Source organism: Babylonia areolata, chromosome 24 (genome assembly GCF_041734735.1).
Source record: "Babylonia areolata isolate BAREFJ2019XMU chromosome 24, ASM4173473v1, whole genome shotgun sequence".
Lineage (NCBI taxonomy): Eukaryota > Metazoa > Mollusca > Gastropoda > Neogastropoda > Buccinidae > Babylonia > Babylonia areolata.
Window position 1 is genome coordinate 9,709,111 of NC_134899.1, and position 21,599 is coordinate 9,730,709.

A 21,599-nucleotide genomic window follows, 5' to 3' on the forward strand; every position below is an offset into this window, starting at 1 on the left:
TATTAAACTTCTCTATGTTTTACCCATTGTAAACTAAGCAAGGGTATAAGAAATACCTCACCTTTGCATAACCGCATACATACCACCAATAGTTTTAGCCATCCAATCAAAGATGTCTTTTTTTTTCTTTTCTTTTTTTTTTACATTGACCCCATGAATTTTACAAAAATTAAGATACATCACACCGTACATTTACGTCACTGTTATCCTGATCAGTATGTCTTTGCCTTATTTTCTGTGCTTCTGCAATTATAATGCTGACACACAAATTCATATCAGTTTCGTCATCAGACAACAGAACAGTTTCATGCCTTTCAACCATATCAAAATAATGAAAAAAAAGAAGCCCTGAACTGAAACTGGGATCTGTTCAGCAGTTTATTTGCCCGTGATCCAGTATTAGCAATGAGGGACCCAAGCCAGGCATTATATCAAGGGTAGCAAAGACTACAACTGCGCGGTCCAGACTGACATATGTATGGAAAGATCAGGTTCCAGCGTGCACTGACGTGCTCCATCCATCTTCCCGCATGTATGCGAGACGTGGACCTTCATAGCGGATTTGAAATACAGAATGCGAGAGACTCCAAACTATAGAATGGGATGTTACCAGCCGCCGTGGCGAAGTGGTTAGCGTCGCGGACTGACGGCTGGGAGGACGCGGGTTCGAATCCCAGCGGAGGTGGGTTTTTCGGCCCGTGGCCGGCTTCTACCCAGAGTTGAGTGTGCTGTGGGCTTAAATGGGGAGACTGGGACCACACAGTCGAGTGTCATCCACTTCAAGGATGCGTCTTTGGGTGTGTTGCTCTAATTACCTGACCAACACTGCAAGTGTCTGTATCTCTCGGGCCTGGTTAACGCTGGGATATCATTATGACAGGAAGCGTACAGTACAGCCTTGTCACGCAGTCCCAAACCAAAATGGACCTCCATAGCAACATCATCATCGTCATCGTCATCCTCCTCCTTCTTCATCATCATCAGTATAAACAAAACAATCTCAAAGTCTGTGGCCTTTCATGCCCTGCTCTCATGGTGACCTCAGTTTCGATACCCCTCCACTTCCGTGCTTGGGGTGAGTCCTGTCAATGTCTTCAGTGTCGGCAGATTCATGAGGGGCTGTTGTTTGAGGGACGTGGTGGCGGTCTCCACTCTGGGGGGGACGCTCACTCAGTCTGGCTCCGCGACTAAGCCATTATTATCGTTAGTAGGGGGCTTAGTAGGTGGTGTCCTAAGTACGTTAAATCAGAACAGGCACCACTGAACACCACCGAAGTGACTCAGCAGCAGTGCAGGGTCTCCTCTGGTGTGTGGCCTCCTAGCGACCTAACATCGATGGTCCCCTGCGCACTGCCGACGCTGGAACTGTGACGGACGAACCCGGGTGTGGCCGTGTATGGAGGAATCTAAATGAGCGGCGTGGGAGTAATGCCACTGAAACGGTGCAGATGATGGGGCAGCAAAAAAAAAAAAAAAAAAAAAAAAAAAAGGGATGTTATGGCAAAATGTTTAACAACAGATAACAAGTCTATAAGTATACCAAACCATCCCGGTGAAGGGGTGTTTTGGGTGAAGCTACCTGCACACTATAACATTGTAAGCACAATGCTAGCATGTAGCATCCATTGACCATGCTAGAACAATTCACCAGGGAACTGTTAAGAGAGTGGAAGACAGAAAAGAAAAAAAAAAGCATGGACTGACAATATTGTAGATTGGACGGGGAAGCCATTTAGCGAATTCGGCTATCCCTTAATTAATCCCTGGAGCACTGTATAACACACACACACACACACACACACACACACACACACACACACACACACACACACACACACGGAAAAACAAAACAAAACGACTAATTTGTATCCTGGAACCATCTTGCATAAGCAGAGTATTTGTCATCAACACCAAACATCATCAAAGGGAAATAAATATCGGAAGCAAAGCGTTGTTGGTGTTAATATTGTTTTGTTTGTTGCTGTTGTTAATGTCGTTTCTCTCTGCCTTCCGTTCGTTGCAAGCAGTGAATTAAGAAGTGTCAGTTACAACTGTTACATACGTGCTTTGATTTGACGTTGGACAAAGGCCCACGGCATGAAAGGGATTCAGACCCTCAAAGGGAGATTCTGAGTGGAGCTGCCGGGGCAGAATCCAACAGGTGTTGGACACTGATCCAGTGTTCACCAGTGATCCGGGTTCGAGGCTCTTTTTCAACATAGTTTTGTTACCTGGGGGAAAGGTACTTTACTCCGATTTTCCTCACTCCACACAGGTGTGAATCGGTAGCTGACACTGCCTGGGGGAGGTTAAAAAGCGGCGGAAAGAGAGGACTCGGCCCTGCTTTTCTGTGCAAGCCCTGGACACACTGGGTATGAATTCACTGCCCCGATGGTCGTAAAAGGGAACGAGACCTTCAACCTTTTATGTCGCATTTCACACGCCCTTGCATGCACACAAACTTGCGCAGAAACGACTGATTAAAACTCACTCAGTACGGCCAGTCCTCTCTTCTCCTCTACACAGACCCCTCGGATGTCCAGTGGGTGTCTGAATAACCCAACCTTTAGCTTCCGTCGTCAGAATTGTGGTATCTTTGTCAACATTCACCTCTTCAGTATAAGAGCCTTCCACTTGCAATATTTTGATGATGGTAATTGGGGTGAAACGCTGTTAACGTCGGCTCTTTCGCCGTTCGTACGGAGAGAGTTAATTAATCTGCTATTTTGTTGATGAACAACGATTTGCTGTGATAGTGTGCATTTCGTTTCTTTTGCATACCCTTTGCCGTGTCTATTGTTCATGACGCTCACGATGGCTGCTAATTTGGGTCTGTCTGATAAGAGTATGGTACATTTATTATCTTTACTGAAAAGAATGATACGTTACGGTTGTTATTTGTGTGTGTGTTGTTGTTTCTTGGGTAGACGGTTGGTAGGTCTAAAGTGTACTTGCTTGAGCTGGACAAGCATGGCCTTCCTTATTTGTTTGTTTGTATTTAAACCACTCATTGTTTTATTTGTTTATTAAAAGATTCTGGTCCATTGTCTGAAGGCTTTGATTGACATGTGTATGGGAGGGGGTTAGGTGTATGTGTTTGTGAAAATACAACACAATACGATACAGTGAAATACAATAATGCAACGCAACGCAACACAGCAAAACACAACACGATGCAAACATTACTTCACCTGTCCCTAGTGTGGGATTGTTTTCTTTTCTGTTCTTGTTTTTTTTTTCTTCAAGAATCAAATAAACGGAAGCATAAGAACATACATGCATTAACACACACATCAAATGAAAGATATATACAGCATAAGATGAAATTCATTTTAACCACGATTCCTCTCTGTCCTTCAGCTCACAGTCCGAACGTGAGTTCGACGAACATGCACCTAACATGACCTGTCGGTCAACCACGCTTCCCAAGTAGATGAAAGACTCCACCTCCCTGATGGGCTCTCCACCGACTGTGACTGGTGTGTTGGCAGTGGTGTTGATCTTCATCAGCGCGGATCCGAGAAAAGTCATTTCATTTCATTATGCCCATCGCTCCTGGTGGAGCATAGGCCATCGACGACCCCTCGCCATCGCACTCTATTCTGGGCTGTTCTGGCCATTCCAGTCCAGTTGGTCCCTTGCTGCTTCAGCTCTGCCTCGGTATCTCGCCTCCAGCTGTTGCGAGGCCGGCCTCTCTTCCTCTTTCCCTGCGAGTTCCAGGTCAGGGCTTGGCGTGTGATGCAGGACGCTGGCTTCCTAAGGGTGTGTCTGATCCAGCCCCACTTCCTCCGCAGTATCTGCTTGGCCACTGGTTCCTGTCCCGCTCGCTCCCACAGATCTTCGTTTCGGATCTTCTCCTGCCATCGGATCTTGTAGATGCGCCTCAGACAGGTGTTAAAGAATGTCTGAATCTTCTGCTGCATCGTCTGTGTTGTCCGCCATGTCTCGCATCCGTAGAGCGGAATTGACTTCACAATGGAGTTGAAGATGCAGAGTTTGGTTTTCATACTGATTGCTCCAGATGCCCAGATGTTCTTGAGCATGATGAAAGCTGTTCTTGCCTTGCCGATTATGGCTGTGACGTCTCGGTCCGTGCCTCCCTGTCGGTCAACCACGCTTCCCAAGTAGATGAAAGACTCCACCTCCCTGATGGGCTCTCCACCGACTGTGACTGGTGTGTTGGCAGTGGTGCTGATCTTCATCAGCTCGGATCCGAGAAAAGTACTGGAATTAAAATCAGAGACTCCAGGGTTTGAAACCCGATCACTGCACTTGCTGGTTAAGAGTGAAGATTTTTTTTCCTAATCTGCCAGGTCAAAATGTGCGCAGACTTACTTCACTGTATACGCAAGCAGAAGATCAAATGTGTGCACGTTAAAGATCCATGTGGGTTGTGAATGGAAACAAGATCAGTTTCAGTTTCAGTTTCAGTAGCTCAAGGAGGCGTCACTGCGTTCGGACAAAACCATGTACGCTACACCACATCTGCCAAGCAGATGCCTGACCAGCAGCGTAACCCAACGCGCTTAGTCAGGCCTTGAGAAAAAAAAAGAAGAAGAAAAAGGGGGAATAAATAATAGATAAGCTTACATAAATAAATAAATAAATAAATAATAATTATAATATAGCAAAAGGTAGTAGTAGTAGTAGTAATAATAATAATAATAATAATAATAATAATAATAATAAAAATTAAAAAATAAATAAAAAATAAATAAATTAATTAATTAAAAATAAAAAAAATAAGAAAACAAGAACATACCCAGCATGCAAACCCTAAAAAAAAACAAAAAAAACAACGGAAAATGGCTGCCTAAAGGCGTGCTAAAAATGTATATGCACGTAAATTCCCACTGGTACATGCAAGTGAATGATCGAGTTGCGGCTCGCGGACACCGCGGAAGAAGAATATCATTTTTGAAATAATTTCATCGGTAACCAGTGGTTTAACCCATTCAACACTCGGGAGTTTACGTTCTTTGCTAGCTTACATGCTATATTTATGTGGAAAAAACAAAAGAGGCAGGACACATGCTGTTTCTCCTCAAAATAACACGTTGACACATCCAGAAATACGTAGAGGTTATCTCCCTTCCCTTACGGTTTAAGAATATGTAGGAATGTGAAAACCAGTTTTGACGCCAAGGCTGAATGAGTCAAGTAGTCAGCTTTTGCTCACTTTAAGCGTAACAGGTATACCCGGGATTTCATGAATATGTAACACTTCTTGGTAGTCTACTTGAATATAATATCATCTATCAATTAAAAAGTAAAATTGACTGAGCAAGCTATGGAATCCGTTTTTGAATGCTCACTCAGTCGCTTAAACTATGAATGTGTCAGATTCACAGACATTTAAGGGGGAACATTATTATGACCTTGAATGGTATGTTTTGAACTGGCACCCAGCTCATCTTGTGTGTGTGTGCGTGTGCGTGTGCGTGTGTGCGTGTGTGTGTGTGTGTGTGTGTTTGGGGGGAGGGCAGGGGTATGAACTGCCGACATTTTGTCAACTGACAAACTTTTTTTTTCTTTTTTTTTATGAACACACATCCTTCAGCTTTCATCCAATGTAACCCACAAATGAACAGAGTGCAGCATCAACATTTTATTTCAACCATTCAGAACATTGAATCGAAGCGGAATAAACTGTTATGAATTAAGTTGGGTTTTGGGTTGTTTTTGTTTTGTTTTGTTTTGTTTTGTTTTGTTTTAGGAAAAGAAAAAAAAGAAGAAAATATAATATAACAAAGTCGAGCATTCTACACTTGCATTCTTCGTTGTGGTGTGGGGGGATGGGGCGGAATCATGACGAATATGGTACGGAAAATAAAATTAATATTAAGTCTGCAATAAGAACAAACGACAGCTGAATCAAACGCGCGATAAACCATTGGGTTCAAGTGGCCAGAATGCTAATACCAAATGCCACCTTGCTGGATGGAGCAAATCCGATCACTGCCTGCAACGAAATCAAGATGAGGCAAGAGATACAAGGGCCTCAAGCCTCATGTGTTGGTACGAACTTAACTCTCACACACTCACACACGTACACGCACACACACACACACACACACACACACACACACACACACACACATACACACACACACACACAAACCAACAACAACAAAAAGACCAGCACTGCAAAACATAATATGACAAAAGACGTACATATTGATGTGGCCGTGACATTTGACTTAAATTTTACGAAGCATTGATATTCTTGGAAGAAAAAAAAACGAAAAAAATATGTCACGCTTTTACATTTCTCAAAACACCATGTACCATGACTTTGACATTTGACCTACTTTATTTTAACTTTTTTTTTTCTCTCTCTCACCATGACCAGTTATTGTGCTACGTGTGATTAAGATTATGTGCAAGACCTTCTCTCTCTTGCACGTAGACACATTTAGTATCAATATCACATATCCCATTGAAACCTGAAACCTCAGATTTTTAGTTTCTTAATGATCATGTCGTACGCATGACCAGTCACAATACCAAATTTGATGAAATTTGGATGTAAGATAAGGTTTCGCTCAAGCTTTCTTTCTATTTTTGACAAATAATGACTTTGACATGTGCCTTCTCGACCTGTTTACCATATCATCATCATGAAATGAGATGGCTTTAAACGCCTGATTCATACCTGCCATCCTGCCACATTTGGTTTCTGTGCCGCTTGCAGTAGCCGATAAAATGCCAACATCATAATTCACACACACACACACACACACACCCGCGCGCGCGCGCACACACACACATACACACACACGCACGCACACACACATACATACATACACACACATACACTCATGCACGCACACATGCACACACATTCATACACACGCATACACACATGTTCGCGCGCACACACACGCACACATTTACACACGCACGCATGCACACACACACACTCACACACACACACACCTGATGTCATTACTCAGACACTGTTTTCACACTTGCTGATCACCATTCAGTGCAATACATACTCACTCACACACAAACACCCACATACACACACACACACACACACACACACGCACTGATCAGCAAGTGTTTAGTGTGCATGGCCCATCAAAACAGAAAGTAGTGAGATGTCATCACCCTTTCCTCACATAGGCTTTCCTATTTACACTGTCCTCTTCTCTTCACTTGACAACGGGCCTATGGTCCGAAACGTCGTGTAAAAACAAAGAGGATTCAACTACCACCCAAAAGGTTTTTATAAACTTCAGTTTTTTGTCTTTGAAGAATCCTGCAGTCATTTTTGTCTTCTTCCGTGGTTAGAGATGGATTCTCGTCCGAGTTTCTTGAGTTTGATACCCGGTTTCGGCGCATATAGTGGGCTAAGGGAGAAGCTTTTTCCGATCTCCCAGGTCAAAATATTTATGTGCTGACCTGCTTGTGCCTGAACCCCCTTCGTGTGTATACGCATGCAGAAGATAAAATACGCACGCTAAAGATCATGTCAACGTTCGGTGGTTAATGGAAATAAGAATATACCCAGCATGCACACCCCTGAGAACGCAGTAGAGCTGCCAAGATGGCGGGATAAAAACCGCATACACGTAAACGCCCACTCGTACAGACGAGTGAACGTGTGAGTAGCAGCCCACTAACGAAGGAGAAGAAGAAGGAGAAGAAAGAAGGAGAAGAAGAAGGAGAAAGAAGAAGAAGGGGACCAAAGGCAGACATGGAGAGGAGGCAGTCTGATGGACGTGAAGCCAGTTTAGGAGAGCCGTCAAGACACAGTGAAGTCTGCTGGAGGAGTGCTGTTGAGAATGTGTGTATTAAGGGTCCCCCCCCCCCAGGCCCCCCTCCCCAGCACCCCCCTCCCCCCACCCCACTCCCAAGTATCCTTCGAGATTGAATCACATCACGCAGGACTTGTCAGAAAAAAGAAAAAAAAATCAGCTTCCTGGAGTCCATTCAGCTTCTGCTATACCGGTTTTTTTGTTTGTTTGTTGTTGTTGTTGTTGTTTTGTTGGGCTTTTTTGTTGTTGTTGGATTAATTTTGCAAAGATGAGCTTTACCGGAACTGAAGCCCTACCCCAGGACCAGGACCGCCAGCAATGGAAACAGTTGGTGATGTGTTCAACAGTGCAACTCCCCCACGACCAAGCCAGGTGACGGGACCAGTGGCAGTGACAGTGACGGTCACTCAAGGTTTTTTGTCCCAAAAGAAAACTAGATCCTCCATGGTGCTTTGTGAGGAGGGTTTTTGGCAGGACTGGTCGACTTGCTGGAAGAGTCCAAACTGCTGGCTTTCTTGTTGAGGCTGTCTGATCCAGCAGCTGGATTGGGTGCTTGGGATGTGCACCTGTGTCTGTGCAACTCCCCTTGATGTTGATGTTGACGCGGGCTGAAAGGCTGCCTTGGTGGATTTGCTTGATGTCAATGCAACCTCCCGCGATGCACGCGCCATTCCCCTCGGTGTCCGTGCAGCCCCCCCCCCCCCCCGCCACGCCCCCCCCCCCTTGGTGACACTGACATGGGCCTTGAGACAGCTTCCCTGGGGTTCCTGCCTGCTGACTCCCCACATCCAGGACGACGTCGGCGTCTGCGTTTTGGAGGTTTGTCATCGGACTCTTTTCTGAGCAGGGTCCATCGCAAGGCTGAGTCTTCGCCGACTCTGTGGGTGACGGGGATGAGCCTGTCGCCTCTTTGCTGACATCTGTGGGTGACGGGGATGAGCCTGTCGCCTCTTTGCTGACATCTGTGGGTGACGGGGATGAGCCTGTCGCCTCTTTGCTGACATCTGTGGGTGACGGGGATGAGCCTGTCGCCTCTTTGCTGACATCTGTGGGTGACGGGGATGAGCCTGTCGCCTCTTTGCTGACATCTGTGCGGTCCGTGGGGTCCAGCTGCTTGCCAGCACGCTGTGATGGGTTTGTTGTCGTGTGCGGTTTGATACCCGTGGTCATTGGCGTTTCCTGCTGGTCGGATATTTCTGTCAACACATACTTCTTTCAAGTGGAAATGCTTGCACATTTTCAGAAAGTGCTGTAACAATGATACTGAGACAGTGAGATCCTTGCTATTTCCACAGGCAATGTGAATGTTTACACACACACACACACGCGCACACACACACACACACACACACACACACACACAGAGAGAGAGAGAGAGAGAGAAGGCATAGTTATTGTTGCAACTCACTGGCTTGAGATTCTGCACATGCATAACGCAGTGAAAAGATCTGACACATTTTGGGGGTTGTATGCAGTTTGACTGAAAATGTGTAACTGAAACAAATGTCATAACATTCAAGCTATGATTATATATATTCTTTTCCTTTTTTGTCACAGCTGTCAGATGTGCAAGTCCAAGAAGACATCACTGCTACTTCTGCATCAGCAGTGGAAACCAGTGCTGCTGACAGTAAATTGAGTAATTTTACAAAATTTAACAAATTTGGACGTGGAAGTGTAATGATCTGACAGCTTTGCTTCCCCCTTTTCACCAATTTGACACTGATAACACAGTGAAATATGACTTATTAGGGCCTTGAAGACTGTTTTGTCATAAAATGTAGACTGAAGGGGGCTTACAGTAGTGGGTGTCAATTTGTAGTGTGTGTGTGTGTGTGTGTGTGTGTGTGTGTGTGTGTGTGTGTGTGTGTGTGTGTGTGTTAGTTGAGAGCAGATTGATTCAGAAGGATCATTGGTATTGACAAATTGTCTAACGCAGTCAGTGATCTGTGTATGAAGATTTTTTTTTAAAGCTTTCTTATTGGGAATTGTGGAGTTTGAATGCTCCTGATATTTTTTTTCATACTGATGTGAATTGTAGCTGTGATTTTTCTTCTCTTTTTTTTTCTTCTTCTCTTTGAGGGAGAAAGGTGGGGAAGTGCAGTATGCTTCAAACCAGCTGAGATAACACTGATCATGGGGAAAAAAAATCAAAACTTTGTAAATTTTGGCACTGCACTTCAATACAGATGTAGCTCACACACACACACACACACACACACACACACACACACCATCCAAAACTAAATGGTGCTCATATCATAGATAAATCAGATTGTCTAAACAATTGTTTATTATTTAGCATTTAGGTAGAATGAATGAAACAAAAAAAAACCCCAAAAAACAACAAAAAACAACAACAACAAATCTTATTGAAGTGATTTTCTTCAAGTCTGTGTTTGACTCAGACCTGTTTACACTGCATTTTGTAAACAGTCCAAATCTGATTAGCAATAAACAAATGAAATATATATTTATGATTTAAAGAGAAAATATTGGAAATAAAAAATGGGAGGTGGGGCATGCATATGTAAATAAATGCAAATATTTACACAAAGAATTTACAGCACTACCAGTTTCTAAAAAATGGCAGCAAAGAGAAAGCTGGTATGTATGTGTTAATCCTTTGGCCAGTTGTTAGATACAATGAACTTACAGGTTTCCATAAAAGAAATACATATTTTAACCTGGTGAAAGTACAGACATATCCATTTTGGGTAAACAGGTCAGCTGATTGTACCAGACTGGTGTGTCTGAATGTCTGGGAGTCTTGAGAAGACTTATCAATGCATGTCACTTGCAATGATGTATGAGTACTGTATGCACACATGCATGTATGCTGCACCATAAGATGAAATTATTCTTTACTTGCAATTAATCATCAATGCAACTGTGATGAAACACACATGAATCAGTCTTGATGATTATCATCTTTAATCAAATTCCATGCACAGCTCCACCACTCTTCTCCCCACAATTTCCATGCTAAACTGCACCACTCATTTCCCCACAGATTTCCATGCTCAACTCCAACACTCTCATCCCCACAATACACACACACACACACACACACACACACACACACACACACACACACATAATTATATATATATTGACTTACTTATTCCTCTTGATTCCTTGGGGAACATAGGGCCGCAACAACACTCCTCCAACGCACTCGGCTCTGGCTGGTCTTCTTCAGTTCAGCCCACGTCATTCCGGCCGCCCTTGTCTCTGCCTCAATGCTTCTCCGCCAGGTCTGCTTCGGACGGCCAACTTTCCTTTTCCCCTGTGGGTTCCAATCAAGAGCCTGTCTTGTGATGTTTGTTGCAGGCTTGCGTAGTGTATGGCCTATCCATCCCCATTTCCGTTTCTTGATTTCCGTCTCCAGTGGGGCCTGTTTTGTCATGTTCCAAAGTTCTTCATTGGAGACAACCTCTGGCCATCTGATGTTCAGGATGTTTCTTAGACATCTGTTGGTGAATGTCTGAAGCTTGTGGGTGCTGGTCTTTTTCACTCTCCACGTCTCTGAGCCATAGAGTAGAACCGACTTCACGTTGGTGTTAAAAATCCGGATCTTGTTGCGGATTGAGAGGGCTGTCGATCTCCAGATTGGTCGAAGGGTGTTGAAGGCGTGTCTTGCTTTGTTGATACGGCTCTTGATGTCTTCGTCCGTCCCCCCGTCTTTGCTGACAACACTGCCTAAGTAGACAAACTTGTCAACCTCCTTGATGTTCTCTTGGTGTAGTTGCACTGGATCTTGCTTCTTGTTGTTGACCCTCATGACCTCTGTTTTCCCAATGTTGATTTGGAGTCCAGTCTTCTCAGCTTCTTCTGCCACACGACATAGTTTCTCCTGTGCATCTTGCTGCCTGTGGGAGAGAAGACTTATGTCATCTGCGAAGTCTAGGTCCTCCAGCTGAATTATATATATATATATAGATATATATATTAAAATTACTTCAATTTAAAAAAAAAAGTAATGTGATAGAAAAGCCAGAAAAAGATCAAATCCATTGGAACAGCACTGCCCATTTTCTCAAGTCTGAAATCTGTTTTTGGAAGGCACACACACACACACACACACACACACACACACACACACACACACACACACACACACACACACACACTAATACTATGTAGCAACAATATGAAATGCTGGAATGTATGTAGATTCTGAATGAATGGGTCACAAACAAGAGCGATACTTTTTTCTTCAGTTGTTAAAAATGTGCGTGAGGTTGATGTCGCTGTGGACGGGCGCAATAGCCGAGTGGTTAAAGCGTTGGACTGTCAATCTGAGGGTCCCGGGTTCGAATCACGGTGACGGCGCCTGGTGGGTAAAGGGTGGAGATTTTTAGGATCTCCCAGGTCAACATATATGCAGACCTGCTAGTGCCTGAAGCCCCTTCGTGTGTATATGCAAGCAGAAAATCAAATACGCACGTTAAAGATCCTGTAATCCATGTCAGCGTTCGGTGGGTTATGGAAACAAGAACATACCCAGCATGCACACCCCCGAAAACGGAGTATGGCTGCCTACATGGCGGGGTAAAAACGGTCATACACGTAAAAGCCCACTCGTGTGCATGAAGAAGAAGAAGATGTCTCTGTGACAGCAGAAATGTCTCTGTGACAGCAGAAACTGACTTGACTTCGCTGTCCTGTTTCTGGATCCGCGACAACTGAAAATTTTTGCACGACGAACAAGTTCAACTTTCGTGCTACTTATCAGTTGTCCGTTCTTTTTTTTTAAATACTCTTTAGGTTCTTTAACTTTCATGGAGTCAAGCGCACTTTCAGTTTCAGCGGACAGAGTGGCCATGTTGCCTTACACGGACGTCCCAAGGTGAAGGGGCTGAACTTTTCACTGACTTCCGGTTTCCTAACGAACAAGGTCTATTGAAACGTCGCTCCATGCGCTGACAGGCAAGGTGCTGGGGCCGTCTCCTCCTCTCAGTCCACACCACGAGCACATGCACACACACACACACACACACACACACACACACACACACACACACACACACACACACACAGAGAACGCATGCACACACAGCAAATCGACATTCTTTTTTGTCGGATGGGTTTAAGTCACCCAGTTAGCAGTGTGAACGTACTTGATGCTCTCCGCCAATATCATTCTGACTCATCCATCAATGCATTCTGTTACTGATAATAAAACTATATTGTTTATTAGAAATATAATCCAACATGTGTCGCTCCCCTCCCTGCACGGTCAGTGTATAAAATTCTCAATAAACAATGTTTACTCTTTACTTTGAATTAATAATGTGCTATCTTCGGAGAACGTGAGAGCAAGTACAAAGTAAACAATAAGAAAAATATTTGTATTTTTCATTTTTAGCGCCTTTCCATGTTAAAGATAATAATGACAACAACAACAACAATAATAATAATAATAATAATAGCATTATTCCATAAAGTGCCCTTCCCAGTAAAAGATGTTCAACTGCACTGTACACAGCAAAAACGACGCTTAAAACATACATTTCAACACTAAAATGAACAATTTACATAACCCTGTGCAGACAGCCAAACGAACACTCAAGCACTATTTCAGAGACAATGCAATTTTGTACTGAATTCTCGCCTTCACAGAAAGCCAGTGAAGTGTTGTAAGCAGTGTGGTTGCAATCTCGTGTTTGGGTTTGCGGAGCACGAGTCGGGCTGTGTGATTACAAGGTGCAGTGACTGAATGGTCAAAGCGCTAACTTGTCCGAGTTTCCTGTGTTCGGTTCCCGGTCTCGGCGAACCTGGTGGGTTAAGGGTGGAGGTCAACGAGTGTGCAGACCTACTGGTGCATGAATCCCTTACTTGTGTACATGCATGCAGAAGATCAAATAAGAACGTTCCATATCCCGTAATCCATGTCAGCTATGTGACTATATCTCGGGGTAAAAACAAAACGACGCAAACGCTCTCACACGTAAAAGGGTACGCGCGTGTGTGGGTTTGTGGGTGTGTGACTGAAGCCTGACTGAATGACACAGGAAACGAATGACGAGTGTCCAAAGGCAGCTCTCCGTTGGCTCTGCCCAGATAGGCAGATTGTAGTGTAAATGACTCTGTGTTTGTAAAGCGCTTAGAGCTTGGTCTCTGACCAAGGATAGGCACTATATAGATATGCGTATCATTATAATGATGGTGAATGCCTTAACGCTTATTTAGTTTGTTATTAGGGAGACATGCTTGGAGAGAGTTACAGCAGTCTAATCCAGATTGTATGAAAAGAAACAGCGAGTGTTTTGGTCAGTAGCAGTGGAAAGGAATGAGCGAATTTTGATTAATCTTCGAAACTAACAGGACAGAGTGCGACTTAAGTATTTGACATGTGCATAAAAATGTCCACCCACAGAGAGTGTTTCGTCAATGTATATGCCAACGTTTCTAACAGATTGAGAGAAAACTATATCGCGACTAGAGATGGACAAAGGGGTACAAGTGACCTTATTAATCTTTGATGTGGTGTTTCGTTTTTGATAAAACAAATATCACAGATAGTGTGCCATTCCCCTCCTTAATAATGTATAGAAAAAAAAGAAGAAGAAGAAGAAATCTGAATATCATATACACAGTCATTGTATCAAATTCTCAATAATGAATGATTGTTTTTCATTTATGTTAGTGTATCACTTTTTTTTATATTAATTTTGCGTGCACAGATGATAATTATGTGTATGCCCATTTGATTAACAAACGATACGCCAACGTATTATGTATGTAGATATGGTTCTAAGACTTTACAAGCGTATCCATATCATCATCATCATCATCATCATCATCATCATATCCACGCTATAATTATTACACTGGGAGTACGCCACTCCCCCTGCTAGTGAAGCCAGCCCACACCAGGACCTCCCCCCCCACACCGTACAGTGATCAACCACACACAGTGTATCAACGTTGTGAGCGTCACTATCTCTCTGTCACTCCACGTGTACCAGTGTACAGTGATACGTCCAGTGGCATACTCTGATATGTGAGTAGAAAACGTAAATGCATGTGGTCTGTGCTTCCTTATGTCGATATCAATGACACTATAAAATGTGACTTCCCCTTTTTCTGCTCTTTTTTCAATGTTTCTTTTTATATGGCTCACTAATCATCTGGGCTTTGTCTATATATTGCACTGATGGGCTTTTTGTTGTTGTTGTTGTTATTGTTGTTTTTGTTGGTTTTTTGCTTGTTTGATCGTGAGTTTTCCTCCATGGTCAGACCTGAATCATAATCATAAATGATCAACCTGTCATCACTCATATGAACAAAATTTCCGTGTATTCAAACAGAGAAAGAAGGCTAGGGAGCAACCAGGGGGTAGAACAGATGCAGATATGAAGCTGCTCATAGAAGAAAACAGCAAAGTAAGGATATTTTCATATATACAATTGGTTCAGTCTCCAAAGATCGGTTCGGTTGGGGATTCACTGCGTAAGCCGAAAAAAAAAAACCCACTAAAAAACCACAAACATACAAGGAAGAGAATACCACGAACAAACTCACAAGCGCTAGCCTGACAATGGCAGTTGAAGCTGTGACACGTACTGTGCTGTCTAGTGGATGCCATTCACACATGGATGCCATTCTGGACATCAACAAGCTATGTTCTGACTGACTCCGTCAACCTCCTATAATTTGTTTTTCAAATAAAAGTGGAATACGTAGCTCAGATTGGCATGGGGTAATGAGGTGTTAAAGCTTACGTTGATGTACTGCCCTGGACGTGTAGGTGTTAAGGGAAATGAGCGAGCCGACCTTTTGGCTTGTGTATCATTTCCTGTACTTATATATTTATATTTCGTATATCTAGGAGAGGTTCTCAAGGTGTGGTCAGCGAGTTGGGTTATGCGATGGTCAGGCATCTGCACAATTTTTCTTTCATCACATGTGGTGTAGTGTGTATGGATCTGTCCACACACTCTGTCACCTCTTTGAAACTGAAACTAAAACTTATAGGAAAAAAGATGTATTATAGAGAATGATAATTACAGTGGGTGTACTTTGGATGATTCACGTACTTGACCATGTAACATTTGTTTTGTTTCGTTCGTAACCGGTCGGTATGGTAACCACGCTCCACCAGTCTTCTAATGCCATATATATCTGGAATGTGTGTGTGTGTGTGTGTGTGTGTGTGTGTGTGTGTGTGTGTGTGGTAAGCGGTATGAGAGCGCACTGTTTGCTCTGCTGTCCCACGGGTAGTGATTATGAACCAAACTGAGATTTGAACTCAGCTTCCCTTCTATGATGCAACAACCATCTTTGGACGCTTTCGTCGGAAAATACCATCGGTCTGTTTCATGTTTGCTTTTTCATGTTGGATTCGAAAGAACAAATACTAAGAGTTTGTCAGATGTATAACTACAGGCCTACTAGGCAGAAAAAGTTCAGGGCAGCCATGACATGAGGGGTTTGTCACCAGTCTCCCAGTCCCACTCCTTTCTGGATCCATGCTAAAGCTCTTCCTTTGTCTGCTTCCTTGTGGCACGGTTACTTCATTCCTGACAGCCACACCGTTATATTCTCTGTTTAAACTCAACTGAGACTGTTGTCAGGAATATTCCATCTTGCAAGTTAGCAAAAAAAAAAAAAAAAAAAAGATCCCTTAGTATGTCTGTTTTTATTTAATTGAAAGGGCCAAACTATTTCGAACCCCTTTTCTAGGGAAAACTTCATTTCGTGTGTGTGTGTGTACGTGTGTGTGTGTGTGTGGGTGGGGGGGGGGGTGGGGGGGGGGGGGGGGGGGGGGGGGGAGTGGGCGTGAACGAGTACGCATGCGTGTTTGAGGGTGTTGATTCAGAATGATATCTTTGAGGGTGTTGATTGCTCTGTGCAGCTGAGAACAGACTGACCGATAGCACTCCATCTAAGACACGGGGACTACTGCATAACCCCACGCCACCAAAAATTCCCTGCTTGAGTATTCCAAACTGAAAACCGTCATTCAACCATCATGTCAAAGCGCCCACGTCAGGATCACACCACCGAGTTCTACATGTCCGCCACTGCAGTAACCACACGTGCTTTCACACAGCGAACACAGTTCCTGCCTTAACTTCGAAATAACATCACCCACAAAGACAACATTTCCGTGTCGCCACCGCCGGTTAAGCAAAGACTTTAACGTAACAACTGAGATGTCTACGTAACTCCCAACCGCTCGTTTTCTGCGCGACCAAGACTGAAACTTCGAGTGATTACATGCTGTTTGGAGCAAACCCTCTCTGCTGAAAACTACAGCGGTAACATTCACAGTAGAATCGTGTGCACTAAGAACTAAAGAGATTACAAAAAGAGCAAAATCGTTTCCGCTAGATACTTCAGCAATTACGTCTAACCCCTAGCCTGCTCAGAAATTTGGTAAACAACTAAATGTTAAATCAAACTGTGTCCTCTGAAAAATAACGCTATCATATTTACAGTAAATCGTGTCCGCTGAACCGTGTCAACTGAAAAATAAAACTATTACGTTCAGAGCAAAACCGCACAAGGTGAACATAAATCAAAGCTAAAGAAAATGGGCCAGAACCCCCACTTCGTCATCAACGTCCGCACTGGAGACCGGAAATACGCCGGGACGGACGCCAACGTGCACATCGTGTTGCACGACGATGCCGGCAACAGATCGGACGCGATCCGCCTGAACAACTTCCTCCACGATGACTTCGAGCGAGGCCAGGAGGACCGCTTCGAGGTGGGTGACAGACAGGTGAGCGGCCTGGAGAGGCACGGGCGGGTGGACCAGGTGGAGTTCTGGCGCGATGACGCCGGGCTGGGCAGCGGCTGGTTCGTGGAGAAAATCACGGTAGAGAACCGTCGGACCAACGGGCTGTACGTGTTCCCAGTGTTCCGGTGGATCCGGCCTTTCGACCACTACTTCATCCGGCATCTGGACACCTCGCTGCCCCAGGACGACCCTCACGCCCAGCAGAGGGAGAAGGAGCTGGAGGAGAAGAGAGGTACCTACACGTACATCCAAAGGGCACCAGGATTACCCGCGCAGGTCAGACGGTGTCTTGTCTGTCTACCTGTGTGTCACCTGTGTTTCTCTGCCTGTCTCTGTCTCATGTCTGTCTATCTGCGTGTCTCTTGTCCTTCTCAGCCTGCCTGTTTCTGTCTCTCTGTAGTCGTCTATTTGTCTGTCTTTGTGTGTCTCTGTCTGTCTGTCACTCTTTCTCCCCTCTCTCTTAGAAAAGTTCACACACATGCACATGATGCTGCAGTATTGTTTGAATTGTGCAAAGATTCAGTTAGATGATGAGGTCCATTTTGTTTTTGAAGTGTTGGTTATTTTTCCTTGTTGAGTTTACACCGAAAAACACTATATAAGCCATGTTTGTATTGACTGAGTCTGTTTATGGCATTCAGCGATGAAACCGCTCACCGCTTCACGATATCATAGTGATTACCGAATCAGATTCCCTTCCCTTCCCTCTTATCATAGTCCAGCGTCCAGTACAGGGTAAGGGTGGGGGGTGTTCTGCTCTTCAGTCTCAGTAAAGGCTATGTGAACACTATGTTCAATCTTTTTCAATGGATATATCAGTCCCTTTCAATTTTGTTCAATAATTCTTATTGTGTGATATAGTGTTTCTCAACAGCAACAACACATTTCATGCGTAATGTATAGTGTATGGTTGTGAAAGAAGCATTCGTGTCTGAAGGAAATCAAATCACTGTATTTTCCTTCATTACGGTCTTTCTTCTGTTTTCTTTTGATTTGTTTTGCTGTTGTTTTATCAAAGCATAAATGTCAGGTCTTCGTAGACTTGAGATTCAATTTTCTCCCTCCCCTTCCCTCTCTCTCTCTATCAGTCCCTTCCTCACACACACACACACACACACACACACACACACACACACACACACACACACACACACACACACACACACACACACACATTTTGGATACAGCTTATTCGGTAAGAATGTTGCACCAGAATGGGGTGAGTCATTTGTTCAACAACATAACTGACATAGGAATAAACTGTTTTTCGTTGTCAGAGATTTACTTTATTTTTTTGTTGCTACTTACTGTCTTATCACTGAAGTGTAATTTAGTTCCTTTTGATATTTGTCTGTATTGTCTGGGTGTTAGGGATTAGGTGTGTGTGTGTGTGGGGGGGGGGGTATAGGGGAGTCTTATTCGTTTCTCTTCTATGGCGTGAGAGAGAGAGAGAGAGAGAGAGAGAGAGAGAGAGAGAGAGAGAGAGAGAGAGAGAGAGAAAGAATATGATTACGGATACGGATACGGATACGGATACGGGAGCGAACGATGAAGTTGCACCGTGACGACGAGTTCTCCTTCGGGAGAACAGCCCGAAATTCACACAGAGAAATTCGTTTGATAAAAAAACAACAACAACAATAATAATAATACAATACATTACAGTACAATGCAGTGCAACACAACACAACCCAACTCATCCCCAGACCGGATCAGACCACACAATACAATACAATACAATATACAGTACAACACAATACAAAACAATACAATACACAGTCAGTGACCGGCCCCAAACCACGATCAAGCTGTCCGGAACAACGGTCACGATTTAATAATAATAATAATCATAATGGTATTTATATAGTGCTGAATCTTGTGCATAGACAAATCAAAGCGCTTTCGCACCAGTCATTCACACGCATGCAGAACTCTAAAACTGGAGAAACTGAAGACAAGGAAGAGGCAGGGAAGGGAGGCTATTTTGGGAAGAGGTGGGTTTTAAGGCCAGACCTTGAAAAGAGCTGAGTGTGGAGACTTGACGAAGCGAAAGAGGAAGTTCATTCCAATTGCAAGGTCCAGAGACAGAGAAAGAACGGCGGCCAACAGATTTTGCGGAAAGAGACTACCAAAGACTGAAGGCTTTTTCTTTTGACATCGATGTGTTGCAGGATTTTTTTTTAAAGCACTTTCTTTGCTTGAGAACAGTCTTGTTGCTTTGATACATTGTGTTTGTGATGGTGTAGTTCCTCCCACTAAAGCAGTGTGTGTGTGTGTAGTGCGTGTGTGTGTGTGTGTGTGTGTGTGCGTGTGTGTGTGTGTGTGTGTGTGTGTGTGTGTGTGTGTGTGTGTGTGTGTGTGTGTGTGAATTATATTTCTACCTTTCGGTCTGTCTTTTTCAGCGTTGTTAAAAAAAAAGCGCTAAAATGAAAAGAAAAAAATATATACACCACTATACCTTGTACACGTTTCAGACCCAAAGGAAGGTCATGACCTAACGTCACTCTGATAAGCAGAAACAGACCCATTTTCCAATAATAGAAAAAGACAGCTTAGTAACTAATTGAATAAATGAATAAACAGATAAAAATAATGAATAAATGAACTAAAGACAATAGATAATGATTCCTGCTTGAAAGAAAATAATTACTGTTACTCATATTTTTCTCCTCCTCCTCTTCCTCTTGCCTCTTCCTCCTCTTTTTTTCCTACTATTCCTCTACTTCCTCTTCCTCCTCTTCTTTCTCCTCCATATTTTTCGTCTCATATTCTTTCTCTCCCTCTTTTTCCTCCTCCTCCTCCTTGTTCTCGTTCTTGTCATTATTGTTCTTGTTCTTGTTTGTTGTTGTTGTTCACATTCTTCTTCTTTTTTTTTTTCTTTTTTTTTTCTTTTTTTTTTTTACTGCCCCATCATCTGCACCGTTTCAGTGGCATTACTCCCACGCCGCTCATTTAGATTCACCCATACACAGCCACACCCGGGTTCGTCCGTCGCAGTCCCAGCGTCGTCAGTCCACAGGTAACCATCGATGTTAGGTCGCCAGGAGGCCACACACCAGAGGAGACCCTGCACTGCTGCTGAGTCACTTCGGTGGTGTTCAGTGGTGCCTGTTCTGTTTTAACGTACTTAGGACACCACCTACTAAGCCCCCTACTAACGACAATGATGGCTTAGTCGCGGAGCCAGACTGAGTGAGCGTCCCTCCCAGAGTGGAGACCGCCACCACGTCCCTCAAACAACAGCCCCCCATGAATCTGCCGACACTGACGACATTGACAGGACTCACCCCAAGCACGGAAGTGGAGGGGTATCGAAACTGAGGTCACCATGAGAGCAGGGCATGAAAGGCCACAGACTTTGAGACTATTTTGTATATATTGATGACGATGAAGGAGCAGGAGGATGACGATGATGATGACGATGTTGCTATGGAGGTCCATTTTGGTTTGGGAATGCGTGAAAAGGCTGTACTCTACGCTTCCTGTCATAATGATATCCCGGCGTTAACCAGGCCCGAGAGATACAGACACTTGCAGTGTTGGTCAGGTAATTAGAGCAACACACCCAAAGACGCATCCTTGAAGCGGATGACACTGGACTGTGTGGTCCCAGTCTCTCCATTTAAGCCCACAGCACACTCAACTCTGGGTAGGAGCCGGCCACGGGCCGAAAAACCCACCTCCGCTGGGATTCGAACCCGCGTCCTCCCAGCCGTCAGTCCGCGACGCTAACCACTTCGCCACGGCGGCTGGTGTTCACATTCTTCTTCATCTTCTTCTTCTTCTTCTCCTCTCTTATTTTCCTTGTATATCAACGATCTACCTTTATCAATTCAACATGCAATCTGTGATTTATTTGCTGATGATACATCAGTACACTATGCAAGTCACAGACGAAATTAGTTATCATCTGAATGCCAACATGAAATCTATTGAAAACTGGTGTGAAGCTAATGACGTGGTCGTGCACCCTGAAAAGACAATGCATGTTGTCCTCGTCAGAAAAGACAGAAAATAAAGGAAGCACAACTTAACATAAAATATAAAGACACTACTATTAAACAAGTTACTAAGCATAT

General features: G+C 43.9%; 1 protein-coding gene across 1 annotated transcript in view; it reads left to right on the forward strand.

Moving 5' to 3' along the window:
• Window positions 1-17,310: 17,310 nt before the first annotated feature.
• The window catches only part of LOC143299162 (allene oxide synthase-lipoxygenase protein-like), a 33,176-nt gene continuing 28,887 nt past the window's right edge, over window positions 17,311-21,599 (forward strand). The window contains 1 exon segment of the mRNA XM_076612292.1: window positions 17,311-17,796. Within this exon segment, the coding sequence (XP_076468407.1) occupies window positions 17,311-17,796 (486 nt within the window).